Here is a 22,563-nt window from a genome sequence, read left to right on the forward strand (position 1 = left end):
CTGGTCTGGGAGTTAGAGCGGCGAATTCATTGGACAAGGGCTCTGTTCCTATGGAGCTAATGAGCTAGTGAGGACCTCACCAAGCAAGAGGCGATCACACCCGGCTTCAAAGCCTATGTCTCTGTAGAAGGGCAGATACGGACAAGTCTCCTAAAGTCAGCGGCTTCCACAATGCAGGAAGTCCTGAAGTTCAGAAGGCTGGAGCCCAGAGGCCGCGGGTGGAATCCGGCGAACCGGGGCTCTTTCATTGGACAGCCGGATTGGAAGAATCCAAAGTGGGGGGGGGGGTGCGATGGGCTGTGGCAGACGTAGTCAAAAGAGGATTACAGAGCGGATATCCGGGCCAGGAAGAGAACCCAAAAAGCGGTAACTTAAATTATCTTCTGAAAACTGCGTTACGAAATTATGCGTCTCCGTATCCTGCGTCTTGGAGGAGTTGGACTGCTCCAACCTCCTCCAAGGAGCAGTAGAGTGCGGTCGGTCGTATAGAGAGTCCCCTCACGTAGGAGGCGTGGGAAAGAGTGTCGCGGGGCGTTCTGGGCCGCTTCCGCCGCCCGCCGCCATCTTGCTTTATTCTAAAGCGGTCGTGACCGCGGCTCAGAGGAATCTTGAGCCATGAAGTTAATAGCCAGAGTCGGGTCCCTCTCGGTGAGTACATCTGGTGGGCTTGGAGGAGGGTGGGGGAGCAGATTGTCAGCAAGGTCATACGTACCGGAGGTGCCTGGTTTGGGGTCCCGGGGCCTTGGGTTTTGTTCTGCCCTTCAGGTGAATCCTGCCGGCCAAGTGGGCTGCAGGCTGGGGGTATCGGGCGTCGGAAGGCCAGCTCCTGCTCTGAGCAGAGGAGACTAAATGCCGGAAAACCTGAAGAGAGGGGGAGGGCTTAAGAGCAGAGGTGAAGCGACTCGGGTGGAGACACCTTTGAAGGTCACTGCTGCACTTGGCGTGCAGGAGGAGACCGCGAGATCTGGGCCGCAGGAGGCCGGCGTAGACCTAGTACCCCATCCCTAACCTATCAATTGCGGTCTCTGCTTCTTGGCGTATCACGGAGCATCAGCTTCCCCAACGGTTAAGTGGGCTTATGAGTAAAATCATAAAGAAGAAATGAGCTAATGCCTTTATAGCTTTTTTCACTGTGCCTGGAACTTGATTGTTACTGTGGTGTCCTGGCTGTATAAAGTGTGCTTTTCTTGATCTCTTGTTAGAGTTTATCCAGGAGGGTTTCTTGGCGTGCCCTCTAGAGCTTCTTAAGGCTCCTCCTTCAAGCCCGAGTGAAACACAGCTGTCGCTTGGGGAAAACTCCTCTAGGGTCAGTGTTATATCAGTGTGAACCGGTGGTTGTCAAGGGGGGGCAGTCTCAGTCTCTGAGATTAGAAAAGTTCAGCGAGGGGCTTCCCTGGTGGCGCAGTGGTTGGGAGTCCGCCTGCCGATGCAGGGGACGCGCGTTCGTGCCCCGGTCCGGGAGGATCCCACTTGCCGCGGAGCGGCATGGGCCCGTGAGCCATGGCCGCTGAGCCTGCGCGTCCGGAGCCTGTGCTCCGCAGAGGGAGAGGCCACAGCAGTGAGAGGCCCGCGTACCGCAAAAAAAAAAAAAAAAAAAAAGTTCAGCGAGGCCAATTTTGCCCCCCAGGGGACAGTTGGCAATGTATCTAGAGACATTTTTGGTTGTAACAGCCTGGGGGGGGGGGGAGTGCTACTGCTGACCATCCTACGGTGCACAAAGCCACCCACAACAAAGAATTTTCCAGCCCAAAGTGCCGAGAGTACCTGGGTTACTGAGTAACCTGGTAACCTTCTAGAAGGAGGTGCAGAAGACCGGGGAATGGAGTTTCCCTGTGCTTAATGTTTAAATAGATAAAATATGAATTATACAAATGGCTGTAATTCTCTTACCTTTCTTAGCACCCCTAGACTACCAGTGATTAATAACCCTTAGAGAGAAGCCCGGTTAGACTGGCAGAAGGCCCCAAAAGATTTTCCTCCATTGCATCCATCCCCACCTTCCAGTAGAAAAAAGAACTCAAAGATAACAGTTGAAGAGGACCAATGTAAACAAATTGCAATAAGCTTGAAAGCAATTGTTTCTACTTATAACACATTATATATAAGAATAAATTTATACACCTTTTGTTATTTAAACAAAATAGGAGTTGTATGGACAATTACTAGGATAATATTTTGCAACAGATTTGAATGGGGCAAATTATAGGAAGAACCTAACCAACAAAGTATCACTGTTCAGGCACATTTGAGAGGAGAGCACCTAAATGTACCTTAGCAGTAAAACTATGGATTATTTGAACTGCTGTGCCCACAGCAGTTTTTTTACTTTCTGGAAAATCAAAAGCTAGAATCAATAGTAGGGTTAACTATACCACACCCAGGAAATGAAATTGATGGTGATAAAGCAAAGCTAATTAGAATTTATAATTTGAAAGCACTAACAGCAAATGAAAACTAGGAACCAGCTTATCGATAGTATAGCACTGATGCTGAATGCACAACAGACAGCCGTCCTGGACAACACGGAGTAGAGGCATTGTAGCCTCTGAGGGGGGTCCTTGGGAAACTCTAGCAGCATGTTCATTTGATCCTGGGAGTACCAAGGATTGACTCTCAGCATCTCCACTAGTAACCTTAAGATCCTTAGACATAATCAAAATGAATTCTGTGGCATTGTATATCATTCGCCAAAAAAAAACTGAATAAAGTTATGCATTTTGGATCCATTATCTGACATTTAAGAGGACCCCTTTACCCTTCCAGTGGCTGCATATTATATGTTACTGAGAATCTACTATGGATGAAGCTCTTGTTAATCTCAGGGTATATTAGTCAAAGAAGATAAAACCTTTGGTTGTATAATCTTAATGTAGCACAGAAGAGAGTGAAGATACTATGGGAAATATTGGGGGCTGGAAGAAGTTTTCTTTGATATACTTTGTCTTTTTTTTTTTTTTTTTTTGCGGTACGTGGGCCTCTCACTGTTGTGGCCTCTCCCGTTGCGGAGCACAGGCTCCGGACGCGCAGGCCCAGCGGCCATGGCTCAGGGGCCCAGCGGCCATGGCTCACGGGCCCAGCCGCTCCGCGGCATGTGGGATCCTCCCGGACCGGGGCACGAACCCATGTCCCCTGCATCGGCAGGCAGACTCTCAACCACTGCGCCACCAGGGAAGCCCTACTTTGTCTTTCTTAAAGATTACTAAACTGATGAAGGAAATGAAGTCATATTGGAAAATAGACTAAAAAGACGAGACTTTTTAGGCAGATAAGGAAAGCAATAATGCTGAAATCTATAAAAGGGTATGAATGTGGCTATTCCACATTTTTTTTCAAAAAATTCCAAAGCATTAGAGCTAGAGAGGACCACTTGAAGTTTTAATAAGGTAGTTAAAAGGTAAAAGAAAATACAGTAATTCTTTACATAGTACGAAATGAACATGTTCAACTCAGTATTCCTTCAGGCTCTACAAATCACAAATAACTAGAGATTTAAGAGTGGCATGGGTAAACTGGTGGATAGTAATTTCATAGTAAAGTTAATCAACTAAATCCTCCCATGGAGTTCTTTTACCACTGAACACCCTCTATTGCTTGGGCCCACTTGGATACAATGCACTATTCTTTTGAGAAATGTGGTAACCTGTCTTTTTTGTGTTTAGAGATTTTATTCCCTCAAAGTTGCTCCCAAAGCTAAAGCCACAACTGCCCCTGCAGGAGCGCCTCCACATCCTCAGGACCTTGAGGTTAGTCCCACTGAGTTGCTCACTGGACACATACGTGCCTTACTGTCCTTGGTAATATAAAGACATTAATCACATCCCTACTTTATTTTAAATACAGTTTACCAAATTACCAAATGGTTTAGTGATTGCTTCTCTTGAAAACTATGCTCCTGCATCAAGAATTGGTTTGTTCATTAAAGCAGGCAGCAGATATGAGGACTCCAACAATTTAGGAACCTCTCACTTGCTTCGTCTTGCATCCAGTTTGGTAAGCATCTTTACTACCTCAATATGTTTAGAAATCTGTGACACCTTGGTCCTACAGAAAAGAAAAACTAAAAGCACCATCCCTATATTAGTTTCCTGGAGCTGCCATAACAAATTACTGCAAACAGGGTGGCTTAAACAACAGGAATTTATCCTCTCACAGTTCTAGAGGCTAGAAGTCAAAGTCAAGGTGTCAGTAGAGCCGTGCTCCCTCTAAAGGCTCTAGGAAGAATCTTGCTGCCTTGTCTCTCCTAGCTTCTGGTGGTTGCCAGCAATCCTTGGCATTCCTTGGCTTGCAGCTGCATCATTCCAATATCTGCCCCTGTTCTCACATGGCCCTCTCTGTGTCTCTGTGTCCAAATATCCCTCTTATTGAATTTTTCCAGTCATATTAGATTTAGGGCCCACTCTAATCCAGCATGACCTCATTTTAAATATTTATATCTGCAAAGGCTATTTCCAAATAAGGTCATATTTGCAGGTTCTGGGTGGACATGAATTTGGGGGACACTTTCAACCCAGTACAGTCCCCTAATACATTATAAAAAACCACAGGATATTTACCATAGAGAAGCATTAAATTAGTGTCCATCCAAATATTAGTGCTAGAGCATAAGAAATCAGTAAAAAACAAAATTTTTAATTTTAAAAAAGAAGTGCCAGAAACGGAAAGAAAATTACTCTTTCTCGTATGCAAATCTCTTTCAGAATAAATGGATGAATCCAGTAAGCTTTATTTGATAATGGAATTTTTACCTAAATGTACTTTGTATAAAAGTCTATACTTGTGATTTTTGGTCAACTTTGTTTTATAATTCTTAAACTAAAAAGGATTCACTATTCAGTTAGCATTCCTTTTGAATTTAATGACAATTAGACTTTAGATTTTGACATAAAGTGATGTTTGGCAAGCTTAGCATTAAAAAACTACTAAAAACAATTGTTTTTTCATTTCTAAGACTACAAAAGGAGCTTCATCTTTCAAGATAACCCGTGGAATTGAAGCAGTTGGTGGCAAATTAAGGTTTGTTAAAAATAAGTAATCGGAAATAGTGAAAACACTAGAAGATAATCAATTGTAAAGGAACTTTTCTCTGTTATCAAGGTAGTTAACAATTTCTTAAGGCACAAGAAGGAAAAGACTGATGAATTTGACTGCCTAAAATGTAAAACATCTTTATGCCTTAAAGTAAAAATTTAAGTAACTAGGAATAGATATTTGCAACATATGTAACATAGAGAGGATTATTTGGAAAAATAAAGAACTACAAATTAGGAAAAAACAACCAAAGAGTAAATGGACAGACAGGAGAGGAACAGGCTGTTCCCAGAAGAGGAAGCCAGAAACAATGATATTTACTTATAATCAGCAGTGTGATAACCATTTTATACTGCTGGTGGGAGTATAAATTGATACATCTACATAGGAAAGAATCAAGGACTATTAATATTGAACATGAGCATATTCTACAACCTAACAGTTTTTAATCCACATGCACAAAGGGATTCTTTATCGTTATTGAGACCGGAAACAATCTAAATGCCTATCTTTAAAGACATGGATAAGTGAAGTATGATATAGTAATATGCTGGGACTACTACACAGCAGTTAAGAATGAACTCAATCTGTTTCAACATAGCAGACTTAAAAACAAAATGTTTTGTGGAAAAACAAGTTTCAATACTTTTTTAAGATATGAGGTTTTTAACAAAATGATATGTAATGCCTATGATTATGTTTGTCTCTAGAGTGGGAGAAAGTGTGAGAGTTAGCCTGGGAATGGTACAAAGAGACCTTCAACTTTAAAGTTGCCCTTTTTTTTTAAGTTGTGGTAAAATATACTTAACATAAAATTTAGCATCTTTTATTGTATAGTTCTATGGCAATAAGTGTCATTAAGCAACCATCACCACCACCCATGTCCAGAATGTTTTCATCTTCCCCAACTGAAACTCTGTAGCTATTAAACACTAACTCCCCATCCCCCTCTTCCCCCGGCCCCAGGCAACCACCATTCTGTGTTCTCTTTCTATGATTTTGACTACTCTAGGTACCTCGTATCAGTGGAATCATATAGTATTTGTTGTCCTTTCATGACTGACTGACTTCACTTAGCAAAATGTCTTCAAGGTTTATCCATGTGTAACATGTCAGGATTTTCTTCCTTTTTTTTAAGGTTGAAATATTTGCGGTTTTCTTAAGATTTTTAAAAATATCTTTTAAATTTAGTTGAGTGTATTTTTGTTATACTATTATTTATACTTTATGTACTTCAAAATAATTTTTTCCAAAAGAATTGGTTGACTTACGAAGATATAAGGGAAAGCTTGTTCTTCTGATTTAGATAATTCACTGTAATTTATTTTTGACTCAGTGTGATTTCAACAAGGGAAAACATGGCTTATACTGTGGAATGCCTGCGGGATGATGTGTAAGTACCTTTGTGTGTTTAGAACATCTGCTTTTAAAGAAATACTAAGTTGCTCAGTTGTAGTCTTTTTTTTTTTTTTGCGTTACATGGGCCTCTCACTGTTGTGGCCTCTCCCGTCGCGGAGCACAGGCTCCGGACGCGCAGGCTCAATGGCCATGGCTCACGGGCCCAGCCGCTCCGCGGCACGTGGGATCTTCCCAGACCGGGGCATGAACCCGTGTCCCCTGCATCGGCAGGCGGACTCTCAACCACTGCGCCACCAGGGAAGCCCTGTAGTCTTTTTTTTAATGTGGCATTATGACCTCCGATGTTGGTTTCGGATTATTATTCACAAACTGCCTAAAGTTTAATAATGAGAGCAATACAGTTATGTAGAATGGATGTTGGTTTTAAATTTTTGACTGGTAACCCTTATTTTCATGTCTTCTGTAGTGATATTCTAATGGAGTTCCTGCTCAATGTCACCACAGCACCAGAATTTCGTCGCTGGGAGGTAGCTGCCCTTCAGTCTCAGCTAAGGATTGACAAAGCTGTGGCTTTTCAGAATCCTCAGACTCGTAAGTACACTTTCAGATTATATTCCGTTGTTTCTAAGATACTGGGTTTTTGAGAAGATCAATTTGTAGAAGAATAGAATTGCTATCGAAATTCTTTTTCTCCTTGGGTTTGAAAATACCCTCTCCAAAAATTTGTCCACTTTTTAAAACATATTATTCATTTCTAAACATTTATATTGTTATTTTTCATCTTTGATAGCAAGTAAATTGACTATAGAATCCTAGGCCTTTTGCCTGTGTCTTCCCCCAACCCTCATCTCCCCACCCATCCACCCTACCGCCCACCCCACCCCACCCCTGGTGTTTTTTCAGTGGTTGTTTTGCTTACACTAAATCTGGCAGCAGTTTATTGTTGCTGCTGCTGCTATTATTGTTTAGCCAACTCACTTTTATTGTGTCTTTCCAAAGTAATCAACTTAATTAAAAAAAAAACTTTTTTGTATTCATGTTTGTGTTTATATAATGTTTAGTTATCTAATCTTGACAAGCACATCTGGCAAAACAAATCTTTAAAAAAAATCACCACTGATTCTCAGAAGTCGTAGCGCTTCTGGTAGGAGCGGAAGTGTGCAGGTAGACCACTGAGGTGTAAGCAGGTGACCAGCTGCAGGGGCTCAGAATGGGATGGACTTCTCAGATGCAGGCCTGTCAAGAGAGGGTCTCCTGTCAAGTGTCTGGAACATAATGAGTGCTTGGTTCCTGTTAGCTCATATTATTTCATGGAGATAACTTCGTTACTCCAGACCTCTACCAAAGAAATAGATAGAATGGTAAAAATGTACAAAAGATGATTTCAGTATCCAGAGTAGCTTTCTTCCCCACTGGTAGCAGTGAGGCTCCAGCCCTTATCCTTTCTGCCTGGACAGTTATTGTAGTTTCCTGGCTTGTGTCTCTGCCCCCAGGTGTACATCTTCCACCAATGGCAGTGTACATCTTACGTTGCCATTACAGTGATCCTTCTGACATGAAAATCCAGTGAAAATCCTTTAAAGGCAAACTCTTTAACTTAGCATATATGGTAACTCTAATGATCTGGCCTCTGCTTCCCTCTGTTGTTTCTTGCTCTCTTTCCCTCCTAGCTGCAATTTCCCTTTGAATCAGACTGTTGTCATACTTTATTCCTTTGTCTGTGTCCTCTGCCTGAAATGCTGTTCCCAGATCATTCACCTGGGAAACACCTCATTCTGTAAGACTCATCCCAGATTTTACTTTTATTACTCCTTTCCAATTCCCACTGCCCTTCCCTAGTGCCCCCGCTGCACTTTTGATATACCTACTAACATCACACCCATAATACTTTATTTTACAGTTTTTCCCCCTCAACATTTTGACGGCACACATGTGTCTTACTGGCCTCTGTATTTCCAGCACAGTGCCTGGCATGGAGGGACGCCCAAATAATAAGCAAATAAAAGAGACATACCTCAAGCAAAGGCACTGAACCAGGAAAGTAGGAACAGTGCCAGGGAGGTGTACAATTTGACAGTAGCATTTGACCCCTGTAAGCTAGTAATATGACCTAACACTGATACTTTCATATCTCCTCTTACCCTGATGACTCCCTTGTTACCTCGAGAGGGAATCTAGAAGTAAGCAAAATTCAGATTAGATGACTTAGTCAAGGTCACACGGCAAATCAGTGGCAGAACTGTAATTAGATTCAGACTTCTGAATCTAAAACCCATATATGGTTTCCAGATCATACCAGGTCGATTAAAGTTAGAGAAGGGTTTAGGTGGACTCTGACATTTAGAAGCAGCTATCATAGAAACTTTATTTTTCTCAGCACATTCGAGTGGCAGAATTTTAACAGTTGTTAGAGGTTAAATGAAATTATATTTTCAGTCCTCTTAATACTTGAATTCGATGACCAAAGTTGTATAGTTTAGTTGCTTTCTAGGCTCTAAACGTCATGTTGTCTTTATTTAAATCACACTTCTGTAACTGCTTCTTTACTTATTTTCAGACGTCATTGAAAATTTGCATGCTGCAGCTTACCGAAATGCCTTGGCTAATTCCTTATATTGTCCTGATTATAGGATTGGAAAAGTGACACCAGATGAGGTACTGATAAAACACATTACTTTTTTTTTTAATTTTTTAATTTAATTTTATTTATTTTTTTATACAGCAGGTTCTTATTAGTCATCAATATTATACACATCAGTGTATACATGTCAATCCCAATCGCCCAATTCAGCTCACCCCCCACCCACACCCCCCACGGCTTTCCCCCCTTGGTGTCCATACGTTTGTTCTCTACATCTGTGTCTCAATTTCTGCCCTGCAAACTGGTTCATCTGTACCATTTTTCTAGGTTCCACATATATGCATTAATATGTGATATTTGTTTTTCTCTTTCTGACTTACTTCACTCTGTATGACAGTCTCTAGATCCATCCACGTCTCAACAAATGACCCAATTTCATTCCTTTTTATGGCTGAGTAATATTCCATTGTATATATGTACCACAACTTCTTTATCCATTCTTCTGTCAATGGGCATTTAGGTTGCTTCCATGACCTGGCTATTGTAAATAGTGCTGCAGTGAACATTGAGGTGCATGTGTCTTTTTGAATTGTGGTTTTCTCTGGATATATGCCCAGTAGTGGGATTGCTGGATCATATGGTAATTGTGTTTTTAGTTTTTTAGGAACCTCCATACTGTTCTCCATAGTGGCTGTATCAGTTTACATTCCCACCAACAGTGCAAGAGGGTTCCCTTTTCTCCACACCCTGTCCAGCATTTGTTCTTTGTAGATTTTCTGATGATGCCCATTCTAACTGGTGTGAGGTGATACCTCATTGTAGTTCTTATTTGCATTTCTCTAATAATTAGTGATGTTGAGCATCTTTTCATGTGCTTCTTGGCCATCTATATGTCTTCTTTGGAGAAATGTCTATTTAGGTCTTCTGCCCATTTTTGGATAGGGTTGTTGTTTGTTTTTTTAATATTGAGCTGCCCGAGCTATTTATATATTTTGGAGATTAATCCTTTGTCCGTTGATTCGTTTGCAAATATTTTCTCCCATTCTGAGGGTTGTCTTTTCGTCTTGTTTATGGTTTCCTTTGCTGTGCAAAAGCTTATAAGTTTCATTAGGTCCCATTCTTTTACTTTTGTTTTTATTTCCATTACTCTAGGAGGTGGATCAAAAAAGATCTTGCTGTGATTTATGTCAAAGAGTGTTCTTCCTATGTTTTCCTCTAAGAGTTTTATACTGTATGGTCTTACATTTAGGTCTCTAATCCATTTTGAGTTTATTTTTGTGTATGGTGTTAGGGAGTGTTCTAATTTCATTCTTTTACATGTAGCTGTCCAGTTTTCCCAGCACCACTTATTGAAGAGACTGTCTTTTCTCCATTGTATATCCTTGCCTCCTTTGTCATAGATTAGTTGACCATAGTCGTGTGGGTTTATCTCTGGGCTTTCTATCCTGTTCCATTGATCTATATTTCTGTTTCTTGTTAGGACCATATTGTCTTGATTGCTGTAGCTTTGTAGTATAGTCTGAAGTCAGGGAGTCTGATTCCTCCAGCTCCGTTTTTTTCCCTCAAGATTGCCTTTGCTATTTGGGATCTTTTGTGTCTCCATTCAAATTTAAGATTTTTTGTTCTAGTTCTGTAAAAAATGCCATTGGTAATTTGATAGGGATTGCATTGAATCTGTAGATTGCTTTGGGTAGTATAGTCATTTTCACAATATTGATTCTTCCAATCCAAAAACATGATATATCTCTCCATCTGTCTGTGTCATCTTTGATTTCTTTCATCAGTGTCTTACAGTTTTCTGAGTACAGGTCTTTTACCTCCTTAGGTAGGTTTATTCCTAGGTATTTTATTCTTTTTGTTGCAGTGGTGAATGGGAGTGTTTCCTTAATTTCTCTTTCAGATTTTTCATCATTAGTGTATAGGACTGCAAGAGATTTCTGTGCATTAATTTTGTATCCTGCAACTTTACTAAATTCATTCATTAGCTCTAGCAGTTTTCTGGTGAAATCTTTAGGTTCTCTGTGTATAGTATCATGTCATCTACAAAAAGTGACAGTTGTACTTCTTCTTTACCAATTTGTATTCCTTTTATTTCTTTTTCTTCTCTGATTGCCACGGCTAGGACTTCCAAAACTGTTGAATAATAGTGGCGAGAGTGGACATCCTTGTCTTGTTCCCGATCTTAGAGGAAATACTTTCAGTTTTTCACCATTGAGAGCGATGTTTGGTGTGGGTTTGTCGTATATGGCCTTTATTATGTTGAGGTAGGTTCCCTCTGTGCCCACTTTCTGGAGAGTTTTTATCATAAATGGGTGTGGAATTTTGTCAAAAGCTTTTTCTGCATCTATTGAGATGATCATATGGTTTTTATTATTCAGTTTGTTAATATGGTGTGTCACATTGATTGATTCGCGTATATTGAAGAATCCTTACATCCCTGGGATAAATCCCACTTGATCATGGTGTATGATCCTTTTAATGTGTTGTTGGATTCTGTTTGCTAGTATTTCGTTGAGGATTTTTGCATCTATATTCATCAGTGATATTGGTCTGTAATTTTCTTCTTTTGTAGTATGTCTGTCTGGTTTTGGTATCAGGGTGATGGTGGCCTTGTAGAATGAGTTTGGGAGTGTTCCTTCCTTTGCAGTTTTTTAGAAGAGTTTGAGAAGGATGGCTGTTAGCTCTTCTCTAAATGATAGAATTTACCTGTGAAGCCATCTGGTCTTGGACTTCTGTTTGTTGGAAGATTTAAAATTACAGTTTCAACTTTATTACTTGTGATTGGTCTGTTCATATTTTCTGTTTCTTCCTAGTTCAGTCTTGGAAGGTTATACCTTTCTAAGAAGTTGTCCATTTCTTCCAGGTTGTCCATTTTATTGGCATAAAGTTGCTTGTAGTAGTCTGTTAGGGTGCTTTGTGTTTCTGCAGTGTCTGTTGTAACTTCTCCTTTTTCATTTCTAATTTTATTGATTTGAGTCCTCTCCCTCTTTTTCTTTTTTTCTTTTTTTTTTGGCGATACACGGGCCTCTCACTGTTGTGGCCTCTCCCACTGCGGAGCTCTGGACGCGCAGGCTCAGCAGCCATGGCTCACGGGCCCAGCCGCTCCGCGGCATGTCGGATCTTCCCAGACCGGGGCACAAACCCGTGTCCCCTGCATCGGCAGGCGGACTCTCAACCACTGCGCCACGAGGGAAGCCCTCTCCCTCTTTTTCTTGATGAGTCTGGCTAATGATTTATCAATTTTGTTTATCTTCTCAAAGAGCCAGCTTTTAATTTTATTGATCTTTGCTATTGTTTTCTTTGTTTCTATTTCATTTATTTCTGCTCTGATCTTTATGATTTCCTTCCTTCTGCTAACTTTGGGTTTTGTTTGTTCTTTCTCTGGTTCTTTTAGGTGTAAGCTTAGATTGTTTATTTGAGATTTTTCTTGTTTCTTGAGGTAGGCTTTTATAGCTATAAACTTGCCTCTTAGAACTGCTTTTGCTGCATCCCATAGGTTTTGGATTGTCATGTTTTCATTGTCATTTGTCTCTAGGTATTTTTTGATTTCCTCTTTGATTTCTTCAGTGATCTCTTGGTTATTTAGTAACGTAGTGTTTAACATCCATGTGTTTGTGTTTTTTACATTTTTTTCCCCTGTAATTCATTTCTAAACTCATAGCATTGTGGTCAGAAAAGATGCTTGATATGATTTCAATTTTCTTAAATTTACTGAAGCTTGATTTGTGACCCAAGATGTGATCTTTCCTGGAGAATGTTCCGTGCGCATTTGAGAAGAAAGTGTAATCTGCTGTTTTTGGATGGAATGTCCTATAATTATCTATTATATCTGTCTAGTCTATTGTGTCATTTAAAGCTTCTGTTTCCTTATTTATTTTCATTTTGGATGATCTGTCCATTGGTGTAAGTGAGGTGTTTAAGGCCTCCACTATTATTGTGTTACTGTCGATTTCCTCTTTTACAGCTGTTAGCAGTTGCCTTATGTATTGAGGTGCTCCTATGTTGGGTGCGTATATATTTATAATTGTTTTACCTTCTTGGATTGATCCCTTGATCATTATGTAGTGTCCTTCCTTGTCTCTTATAACATTCTTCATTTTAAAGTCTGTTTTATCTGATAAGAGTATTGCTACTCCAGCTTTTGATTTCCATTTGCATGGAATATCTTTTTCCATCCCCTCACTTTCAGTCTGTATGTGTCCCTAGGTCTGAAGTGGGTCTCTTGTAGACAGCCTATATATGGGTCTTGTTTTTGTATCCATTCAGCAAGCCTGTGTCTTTTGCTTGGAGCATTTAATCCATTCACGTTTAAGGTAATTTTCAATATGTATGTTCCTATGACTATTTTCTTAATTGTTTTGGGTTTGTTTTTGTAGGTCCTTTTCTTCTCCTGTGTTTCCCAGTTAGGGAAGTTTCTTTAGCATTTGTTGTAGAGCTGCTTTGGTGGTGCTGAATTCTCTGAGCTTTTGCTTGTCTGTAAAGCTTTTGATTTCTCCATCGAATCTGAATGAGATCCTTGCCAGGTAGAGTAATCTTGGTTGTAGTTACTTCCCTTTCATCACTTTAAGTATATCATGCCACTCCCTTCTGGCTTGTAGAGTTTCTGTTGAGAAATCAGCTGTTAACCTTATGGGAGTTCCCTTGTATGTTATTTGTCACTTTTCCCTTGCTGCTTTCAATAATTTTTCTTTAATTTTTGCCAACTTGATTACTATGTGTCTCGGCGTGTTTCTGCTTGGGTTTATCCTGTATGGTACTCTCTGCACTTCCTGGACTTGGGTGGCTATTTCCTTCCCATGTTAGAGAAGTTTTTGACTATAATCTCTGCAAATATTTTCTCTGGTCCTTTCTCTCTCTCTTCTCCTTCTGGGACCCCTATAATGCGAATGTTTTTGTGTTTAATGTTGTCCCAGAGGTCTCTTAGGCTGTCTTCATTTCTTTTCATTCTTTTTTCTTTATTCTGTTCTACAGCAGTGAATTCCACCATTCTGTCTTCCAGGCCACTTATCTGTTCTTCTGCCTCAGTTATTCTGCTATTAATTCCTTCTAGTGTATTTTTTTTTCAGTTATTGTATTGTTCATCTTTGTTTGTTTGTTTTTTAAGTCTTCTAGGTCTTTGTTAAACATTTCTTGCATCTTCTCGATCTTTGCCTCCATTCTTTTTCTGAGGTCCTGGATCATCTTCACTATCATATTCTGAAGATTGCCTATCTGCACTTCATTTAGTTGTTTTTCTGGGGCTTTATCTTGTTCCTTCATCTGGTACAAAGCCCTCTGCCTTTTCATCTTGTCTGTCTTTCTGTGAATGTGGTTTTTGTTCCACAGGTTGCAGGATTGTAGTTCTTCTTGTTTCTGCTGTCTGCCCTCTGGTGGATGAGGCTGTCTAAGAGGCTTGTGCAGGTTTCCTGATGGGAGGGACTGGTGGTGGGTAGAGCTGACTGTTGCTCTGGTGGGCAGAGCTCAGTAAAACTTTAATCTGCTTGACTGCTGATGGGTGGGGCTGGGTTCCCTCGCTGTTGGTTGCTTGGCCTGAGGGAACCCAACACTGGAGCCTACCTTGGCTCTTTGGTGGGGCTAATGGCAGACTCTGGGAGGGCTCACGCCAAGGTGTACTTCCCAGAACTTCTGCTGCCAGTGTCCTTGTCCCCACTGCGAGCCACAGCTACACCCCGCCTCTGCAGGAGACCCTCCAACACTAGCATGTAGGTCTGGTTCAGTCCCCCCTGGGGTCACTGCTCCTTCCCCTGGGTCCCGATGCACACACTACTTTGTGTATGCCCTCCAAGAGTGGAGTCTCTGTTTCCCCCAGTCTTGTCGAAGTCCTGCAATCAAATCCCACTAGGCTTCAAAGTCTGATTCTCTGGGAATTCCTCCTCCCGTTGCCAGACCTCTAGTTTGGGAAGCCTGACATGGGGCTCAGAACCTTCACTCCAGTGGGTGGACTTCCGTGCTATAAGTGTCCTCCAGTCTGTGAGTCACCCACCAAGCAGTTATGGGATTAGATTTTGCTGTGATTGCGCCCCTCCTACCGTCTCATTGTGGCTTCTCCTTTGTCTTTGGATGTGGGGTATCTTTTTTGGTGAGTTCCAGTGTCTTCCTGTCAATGATTGTCCAGCAGCTAGTTGTGATTCTGGTGTTCTCACAAGAGGGAGTGAGAGCACGTCCTTCTACTCCGCCATCTTGGTTCAGGCTCCAACACATTACATTTTAAAATGTGCTTATTTTCACATTAAATTGAATGTTCATCTACCACTTCAGTTTCGTTTGCTAGTTTTTTGTATCTTCTAATTTAAGAAATTTTCTAGCTTGCTTTTTTTTCATCAGCTTGCTTTTTTTTGGCCACGCCATGCAGCTTGTGGGGTCCTAGTTCCCCTACCAGTGATTGAACCAGTGCCCCCTGCAGTGGAAGAGCAGAGTTCTAACCACTGGACCGCCAGGGAATTTCCCATCCATCAGCTTGCTTTTTAACTAAAATTCCATCTGAACAATTTCTGTGTATCTTTCAACTAAAGTTTTTATTACAAAATGGGCATGTTCCTTACAGAAATTTCAGAAAATAAAGGGGGAAAAAGATATCTCACACACCTAAAGGCACTCATTGTTAGCACCTAGGTGTATTTTTCTTCTAGAACCTTTTCTATGTATATCTGTCTTTTAAACAGTATGTAAGTGTTTAAATACCATAATGTGACTAAAAGTCTTCCTTTAACCACTCTGAATACATAGGTAGGAATGAAGCCCACTTTCTTGCTTCCCATTCTGTCATCAGCCTGCTCACCAGCTCATTTACCTTCTCCAGCACACCTGCCTCACTTTGCTGGCAGTACAAATTTGTCACATGTCACAGCCATGTATATATCATAGAACTTTGTTTACAAAATGTGAAACATTCAGCATTAAATTTGCAAGTGTAGATATGTGTATATAATCTTAATTTCCTACTCCTACCCCTCACCCACCCCCAAAAAATCTTTTTACCAAGAGACATTAAGAGAAAAACTGGGGGGCTTCCCTCGTGGTGCAGTGGTTGAGAGTCTGCCTGCCGATGCAGGGGACATGGCTTTGTGCCCCGGTCTGGGAGGATCCCACATGCTGCGGAGCAGCTGGGCCCGTGAGCCATGGCCACTGAGCCTGCACGTCCGGAGCCTGTGCTCTGCAATGGGAGAGGCCGCACCCGTGAGAGGCCCACGTGCCGCAAAAAAAACAAAAACAAAAACAAAAAACTGGGAATTATCAACACTTTCCAAGTATATATGACTCAGAAATTAGGCTTTTATTCTCATTTCTGGTTATCCACTACAGAAAACTGAATTTTGTATCCCTTTCCTCTTTTGACTTATCTCCTGGTTAAGAAAACTATCCAGTTATCAATTTAATGCCTACCATTCATATGGTACTGTTCAAAAAAAATTATAACTGGTATCATCCAACTTGGAACAGCCAACAATTTTTTTTTTTTTTTTTTTTTTTTTTTTTTTGCGGTACGCGGGCCTCTCACCGCTGTGGCTTCCCCTGTTGAGGAGCACAGGCTCCGGACGTGCAGGCTCAGCGGCCATGGCTCACGGGCGCAGCCGTTCCATGGCATTTTGGATCTTCCCAGACCGGGGCACAAATCCGCGTCCCCTGCATCGGCAGGCGGACTCTCAACCACTGCGTCACCAGGGAAGCCCCAACATTTTTCATAAGACTGGCCTCTAGTATGTTTTTGAATTTTTTCAGAAATCAAATTCACTCTTTTGAAGATATATTATTGAAGATATATTATTGAGGTAGCTAAAAGGATGCACATAACAAAACATTTACCTACAAAGATGTCTGTTGTGGCATTGTATGCAATTGTGAAAAATTAGAAGAAACAAATCAAATATCCAACATTAGAGAACTAGTTAAATAATATATTAAATATCTGTAGAATGGAATACTATTCAACCATTCAAAAATATTAATTGATAATGAATTTTTCATAGCTTGTTGTCAAGTAAAGGAAAGGTAATTTATGAATAGGATGTACCATGGCGTCCCATTTTTTTAAAAATAAGGTGTGTGCATCATAGACAAATACCAACATGTTAACCATGGTTATCTCAAAGTTATTAGCATTTTTTAAATGTATCCCTAGGCTAAAGGAAATTCTAAAGAAATGTTGCTAGAATAATTTGAGCAAAGGCAGCATTCAATAGAAAAACATCAACATTAAAAAAAAGAATATGACTTTCCAAGGTGGCTCCATAGATGGAGACACCATTCCTTTTAGGGCACAGATTCTGATAAATTGAATAAAAGTTTAGTTTTATTACCTTAGCTTCACAGTTCTCAGCATTAGCCAAGGAGCCTTTTTAGCCAATACCCACCCCTCATTTTTTTTTTTAACATCTTTATTGGAGTATAATTGCTTTACAATGATGTGTTAGTTTCTGCTTCATAACAAAGTGAATCAGTTATACATACATATATGTTCCCATATCTCTTCCCTCTTGCATCTCCCTCCCTCCCACCCTCCCTATCCCACCCCTCCAGGCGGTCACAAAGCACCGAGCTGATCTCCCTGTGCTATGCGGCTGCTTCCCACTAGCTATCGATTTTACATTTGGTGGTGTATATGTCCATGCCACTCTCTCACTTTTTCACAGCTTACCCTTCCCCCTCCCCATATCCTCAAGTCCATTCTCTAGTAGGTCTGTGTCTTTATTCCCGTCTTACCCCTAGGTTCTTCATGACCTTTTTTTTTTTTTCGTAGATTCCGTATATATGTGTTAGCATATGGTATTTGTTTTTCTCTTTCTGATTTCTTACTAATGCCATGGATATACTGTATATCTGTTTATGTACTGTATATATATTTGTAGTTTATATATAAAGGAATAAGGTTTTTTTCTTACCTCGAAGAACTAATTTTCACTCCCTTGGGAGCAATAGTGTGCCTGTTTAGAATGCATGTTTTAGCCCTACTTTTGTATATTAGGTCTAAATTGATAGTATAAACCAGTGATTGTCAAATCTCGCTGATCCTCAGATCACCTGGGTGGTTGATTAGATGGGTGGGTGGTTTGTTTTAAATAAAGATTCCAAGATTTCACATTGAATCTACTATATCAGTCTATACAGTGGGCCCAGGAATAGGATGGGGTGGGGAGACATAGACAGTGTTTTTGTTTTTTAAGCTCCCCATATAATTCTGTAATCATCCAGGTTGGAAATCCTGGTATAGACAGTAACCTCAGAGCAAAAAAACCTTCAAAGATTCCCAATAGGGGTATAGTGATATAACTCTATTAGCCCTACTATAGAATGTTAATAACAGTGCTTTATTACTACCTGCATAAAGACAAAAGAAACCTGATGTACTACTTAAATCACATTATAATAAAAATCATAATAGGCCCATATCTTCAAGTTCAAGCCAATGTGTGCTCTAATTTTTAATTCTGTTTTTTTCCCATTAACAGCTTCATTGAGATGTAATTCACATACCATACAGTTCACCCATTTAAAATGCACAATTCAGTGGTTTTTATTATATTCACAGAGTTACATAACTATCACCACATTAAGTTCTAGTTCTTTTTAAGCAATGGTTTTTAAAAGCTCAGTTTAATTCAGTACTAAGTAGTCCCTTATAGTTCATTATAGCAGCTTTTAAGCCTGAGTATTTATCTTCTGCTGAACTGTGGTTTCACGTTTTTATAGCTTTTTATATTTATACCAATATAACCTAATAAATGTTTTTACTTCCTCAGTTACATGACTATATACAGAATCATTTTACAAGTGCAAGAATGGCTTTGATTGGACTTGGTAAGTTGGGAATTGCCTGCATGTCAGTTTGCTTCTTTTAAGAGTAGTTTTTTAAGTCACAGACATAGAAAACAGACTTTTGGTTGCCAACGGGGAGGGGGACAGGGGAGGGTTGGATTGGGAGTTTGGGAATAGCAGATATAAACTGTTATATATAGAATGGATAAACAACAAGATTCTATTTTATAGTATAGGAAACTATATTCAATATCCTGTAATAAACCATAATGGAAAAGAATATTTATAACTGAATCACTTTGCTGTATACCAGAAACTAACACAACATTGTAAATCTTCAGTTAAAAAAAAGAAGTATGACTTGGCAGATAGTGAAACATGTGACTAACTTATTCAATGAGGAGGTAGAATTATCTTTGAAACTCTGTAAAATCAGGTACTATCATATGTAACTGACTATGTATATCTACACCTTTTATAGTTATATATAGATCGATACCTAGATAATTTACAGTTCCATGGTTCTTGGCTCCCAGAGAAAGTGGTAGATAGTCAGAAAATTCACTGAGGCTGCTGACTTTTCCTTTATAATTTGGTGTGGTAGGGGATGGAACACCTTTCCAGTGCATTGTAATTCTGTCACTATATAGGTAACCAGCCTCAATTTATAATATACTCACTTGGATATTTTCTTAAATTCTGATTATACAATTCTCCATTATGTTGTTCTGTCTCATTCTAGAAAGTGGTTAATTGAAAAAAGAGAAACCCTAAGATGTGCTACTATTAAATGTTACACTTATAGTTACGAATAAAAGTATTGTTTCACTGTCTCAATGTGAGTCATTAAAAAAAAAGAGTAGTCCTTTAAGCTATAATTACGTGAACACAGGATTGAACAAAATTTCAGAACTCATCCTCTGTTTATGTCAGAAAGTCCGTATGTGATAGGATTTTAATAGCTAGTCTTTCATGGAAACAACCTAAATGTCCATTGACAGATGAACGGATAAAGAAGGTGTGGTACATATATACAATAGAATATTACTCAGCCATTAAAAAGAATGAAATAATGCTATTTGCAGCAACATGGATGGATGTAGAGATTATCATACTAAGCAAAGTAAGTCAGAAAGAGAAGGACAAATACCATATATCACTTACACATAGAATCTAAAATACGACACAAATGAACATATGTATGAAATAGAAACAGACTCACACAGAGAACAGACTTGTGGTTGCCGAGGGGGATGGGGAAGGGAAGGATTGGGAGTTTGGGATTAGTAGGTGCAAACTATTATGTGTAGAATGGATAAACAACAAGGTCCCACTGTATAGCACAGAGAACTATATTCAATATCCTGTGATAAGCCATAATGGAAAAGAATATGAAAAAGAATATATATATGTATAACTGAGTCACTTTATAGCGGAAATTAACACAACATTGTAAATCAATTATACGTCAATAAAATTAAAAAAAAATACAACTTCCCCAACACAGTTTTATAGCATATAAATAAATCGTCCACAACTCTGAAAAAAAAAATAGCTAGTCTTTTTTATTTTTAAGCAGAATCCAGCATTTAACTTTTTAAAGCACTTGGCTTTCAAATTCATTACAGTATTTGCAAAACCTATGACAAAGGGCAGATTTCTCTAAGCAAAGAGCTTTTACAAAGAGCTTTTGTTTTTGTTTTGCTTCGTTTTAAGTACAATTTAGTAGAAAAATAGACAAAGGGCATGAACAACCAATTCGTGGGGAAAGTGTGTGTGTGTGGCCAATTATTGTAAAAGATGTGATAACTAAATGTTTAATCTGTGAAATTGACAAAAATTAAAAGATTGACACTGCCCAGTATTAACCATGGTATGGAGAAATAGGCACTCTCAAAAATTATTGGTGGGAGTGTAAAATGGTACATTTTTTTAGGTCTTTTTTTTTTTTTGGCTGCGTTGGGTTTTTGTTGCTGCACGCGGGCTTTCTCTAGTTGTGGCGAGTGGGGGGTACTCTTCGTTGTGGTGCGCGGGCTTCTCATTGCGGTGGCTTCTCTTGTTGCGGAGCACAGACTCTAGGCACGCAGGCTTCAGTAGTTGAAGCACATGGCCTCAGTAGTTGTGGCTCACGGGCTCTAGAGCTCAGGCTCAGTTGTGGTGCACGGGCTTAGTAGTTGTTGCTCCGCGGCATGTGGGATCTTCCCAGACCAGGGATTGAACCCGTGTCCCCTGCATCAGCAGGTGGATTCTTTTTTTTTTTTTTTTTTTTTTTTTTTGCGGTACACGGGCCTCTCACTGCTGTGGCCTCTCCCGTTGCGGAGCACAGGCTCCGGATGCGCAGGCCCAGCGGCCATGGCTCACGGGCCCAGCCGCTCCGCGGCATGTGGGATCCTCCCGGACCAGGGCACGAACCCGCGTCCCCTGCGTTGGCAGGCGGACTCTCAACCACTGCGCCACCAGGGAAGCCCAGCAGGTGGATTCTTAACCATCTCGCTACCAGGGAAGTCCCTGGAGGTCTATTTTAATATATTAAAATTGTAATTGTTTATACTCTTAGGCCCAGCATTTACTTTTAAGAATTTACCCTGCAGAAACATTTGGTCGAGTTTACAAAATAGTTGCATGAGAATATTATTTGCAATATTGGGTTTTTGTTCATTTGTTTTATAAATAACAGCTTAATTGAGGTATAATTCACATGCCACAAAATTCACCCTTTTAAAGTGTACAGTTTGTGGTTTTTAGTATAGTCACAGAGTTGTGCAACTATTGCCACTATCTTAATTTCATAACATTTGCACCATCCCCAAAAGAAACCCCATACTCATTAGCAGTCACTCCTCGTTCCACCTCCTCCTTGCCTCTGGCAACCATTAATCTCCTTTCTGTCTATATAGAGCTGACTATTCTGGACATTTCATATAAAGGGAATTATACAATAATAGCCTTTGTAACTGGCTTCTTTCACTTAGTCACTTAGCATAATGTTTTCAAAGTCCATCCATATTGTAGCATATACCAATGTTCCATTCCCTTTTCTGGCTGAAAAATATATTTCATTACCACATTTTGTTATTCATTCATTAGCTGGACATTTGGGTTGTTCTGAATGTTTTGGCTTTTATGAATATAAACATTCATATATAAGTTTTTTAACAAAACATTTTTTTCATTGTTTTGGGTGTATACCTAGGAGTAGAATTGCCAGGATAGGATATCTCTCTGTTTAACCATTTGAAGAACTGCTAGACTGTTTTCCAAAGCAGTTGAACCATTTTACATCCCATCAACAGTGCACAAGGGTTCCAATTTCTCCACATCCTTATCAACACTTATTATCTGTCTTTGATTATGGCCATCCTAATGGGTGTGAAGTAGTGTCTCTTTGTGGTTTTGATATGCATTTCTGTAGTGATTGATAACATTGAACATATTTTTTTGTGCTTTTTGGCCATCTATATATCTTATTTGGAGAAATGCTTATTCAGGTCCCTTGCCCATTTTTTAATTGGGTTGTTTATTTTTTTTAATTGTTGAGTTATAAGAGTTCTTTATATATTCTGGATACTAATCCTTACCAGATTTTTTCCCGTTTTGTGGATTATCTTTTCACTCTTTTGAAAATCTTTTGATGCACATTGCCATATTGTTTTAATAGCCAACTATTAGAAGCATACTAATGTCCCTCAAGAAGAGATTGATTAAATAAATGATGATATATCCATATAATAAAATTCTTTATAACCATTAAATGTTTGGTGTAGTCCATTCACTTAGGTGTAAATTACAAAAGACAAGTTAGAAACAATATCAATAGAATGACACCATTTTAAAAATAAAAA

The 22,563-nt window shown here is 39.7% G+C and overlaps 1 protein-coding gene across 1 annotated transcript in view; it reads left to right on the forward strand.

Annotated features, from left to right (window-relative positions):
* Positions 1-615: 615 nt before the first annotated feature.
* Positions 616-22,563, forward strand: part of UQCRC2 (ubiquinol-cytochrome c reductase core protein 2) — a gene marked incomplete at its 5' end in the record, with an annotated part of 30,475 nt that continues 8,527 nt past the window's right edge. The window contains 8 exons of the mRNA XM_079718361.1: positions 616-648; positions 3,660-3,743; positions 3,841-3,990; positions 4,949-5,013; positions 6,365-6,421; positions 6,854-6,978; positions 8,945-9,042; positions 18,706-18,763. Coding sequence (XP_079574487.1) covers positions 616-648; positions 3,660-3,743; positions 3,841-3,990; positions 4,949-5,013; positions 6,365-6,421; positions 6,854-6,978; positions 8,945-9,042; positions 18,706-18,763 — 670 coding nt within the window. The remainder of the gene's footprint in view (positions 649-3,659; positions 3,744-3,840; positions 3,991-4,948; positions 5,014-6,364; positions 6,422-6,853; positions 6,979-8,944; positions 9,043-18,705; positions 18,764-22,563) is intronic.

This window comes from Hyperoodon ampullatus (genome assembly GCF_949752795.1).
Source record: "Hyperoodon ampullatus genome assembly, chromosome: 14".
NCBI classification, from domain to species: Eukaryota; Metazoa; Chordata; class Mammalia; order Artiodactyla; family Ziphiidae; genus Hyperoodon; species Hyperoodon ampullatus.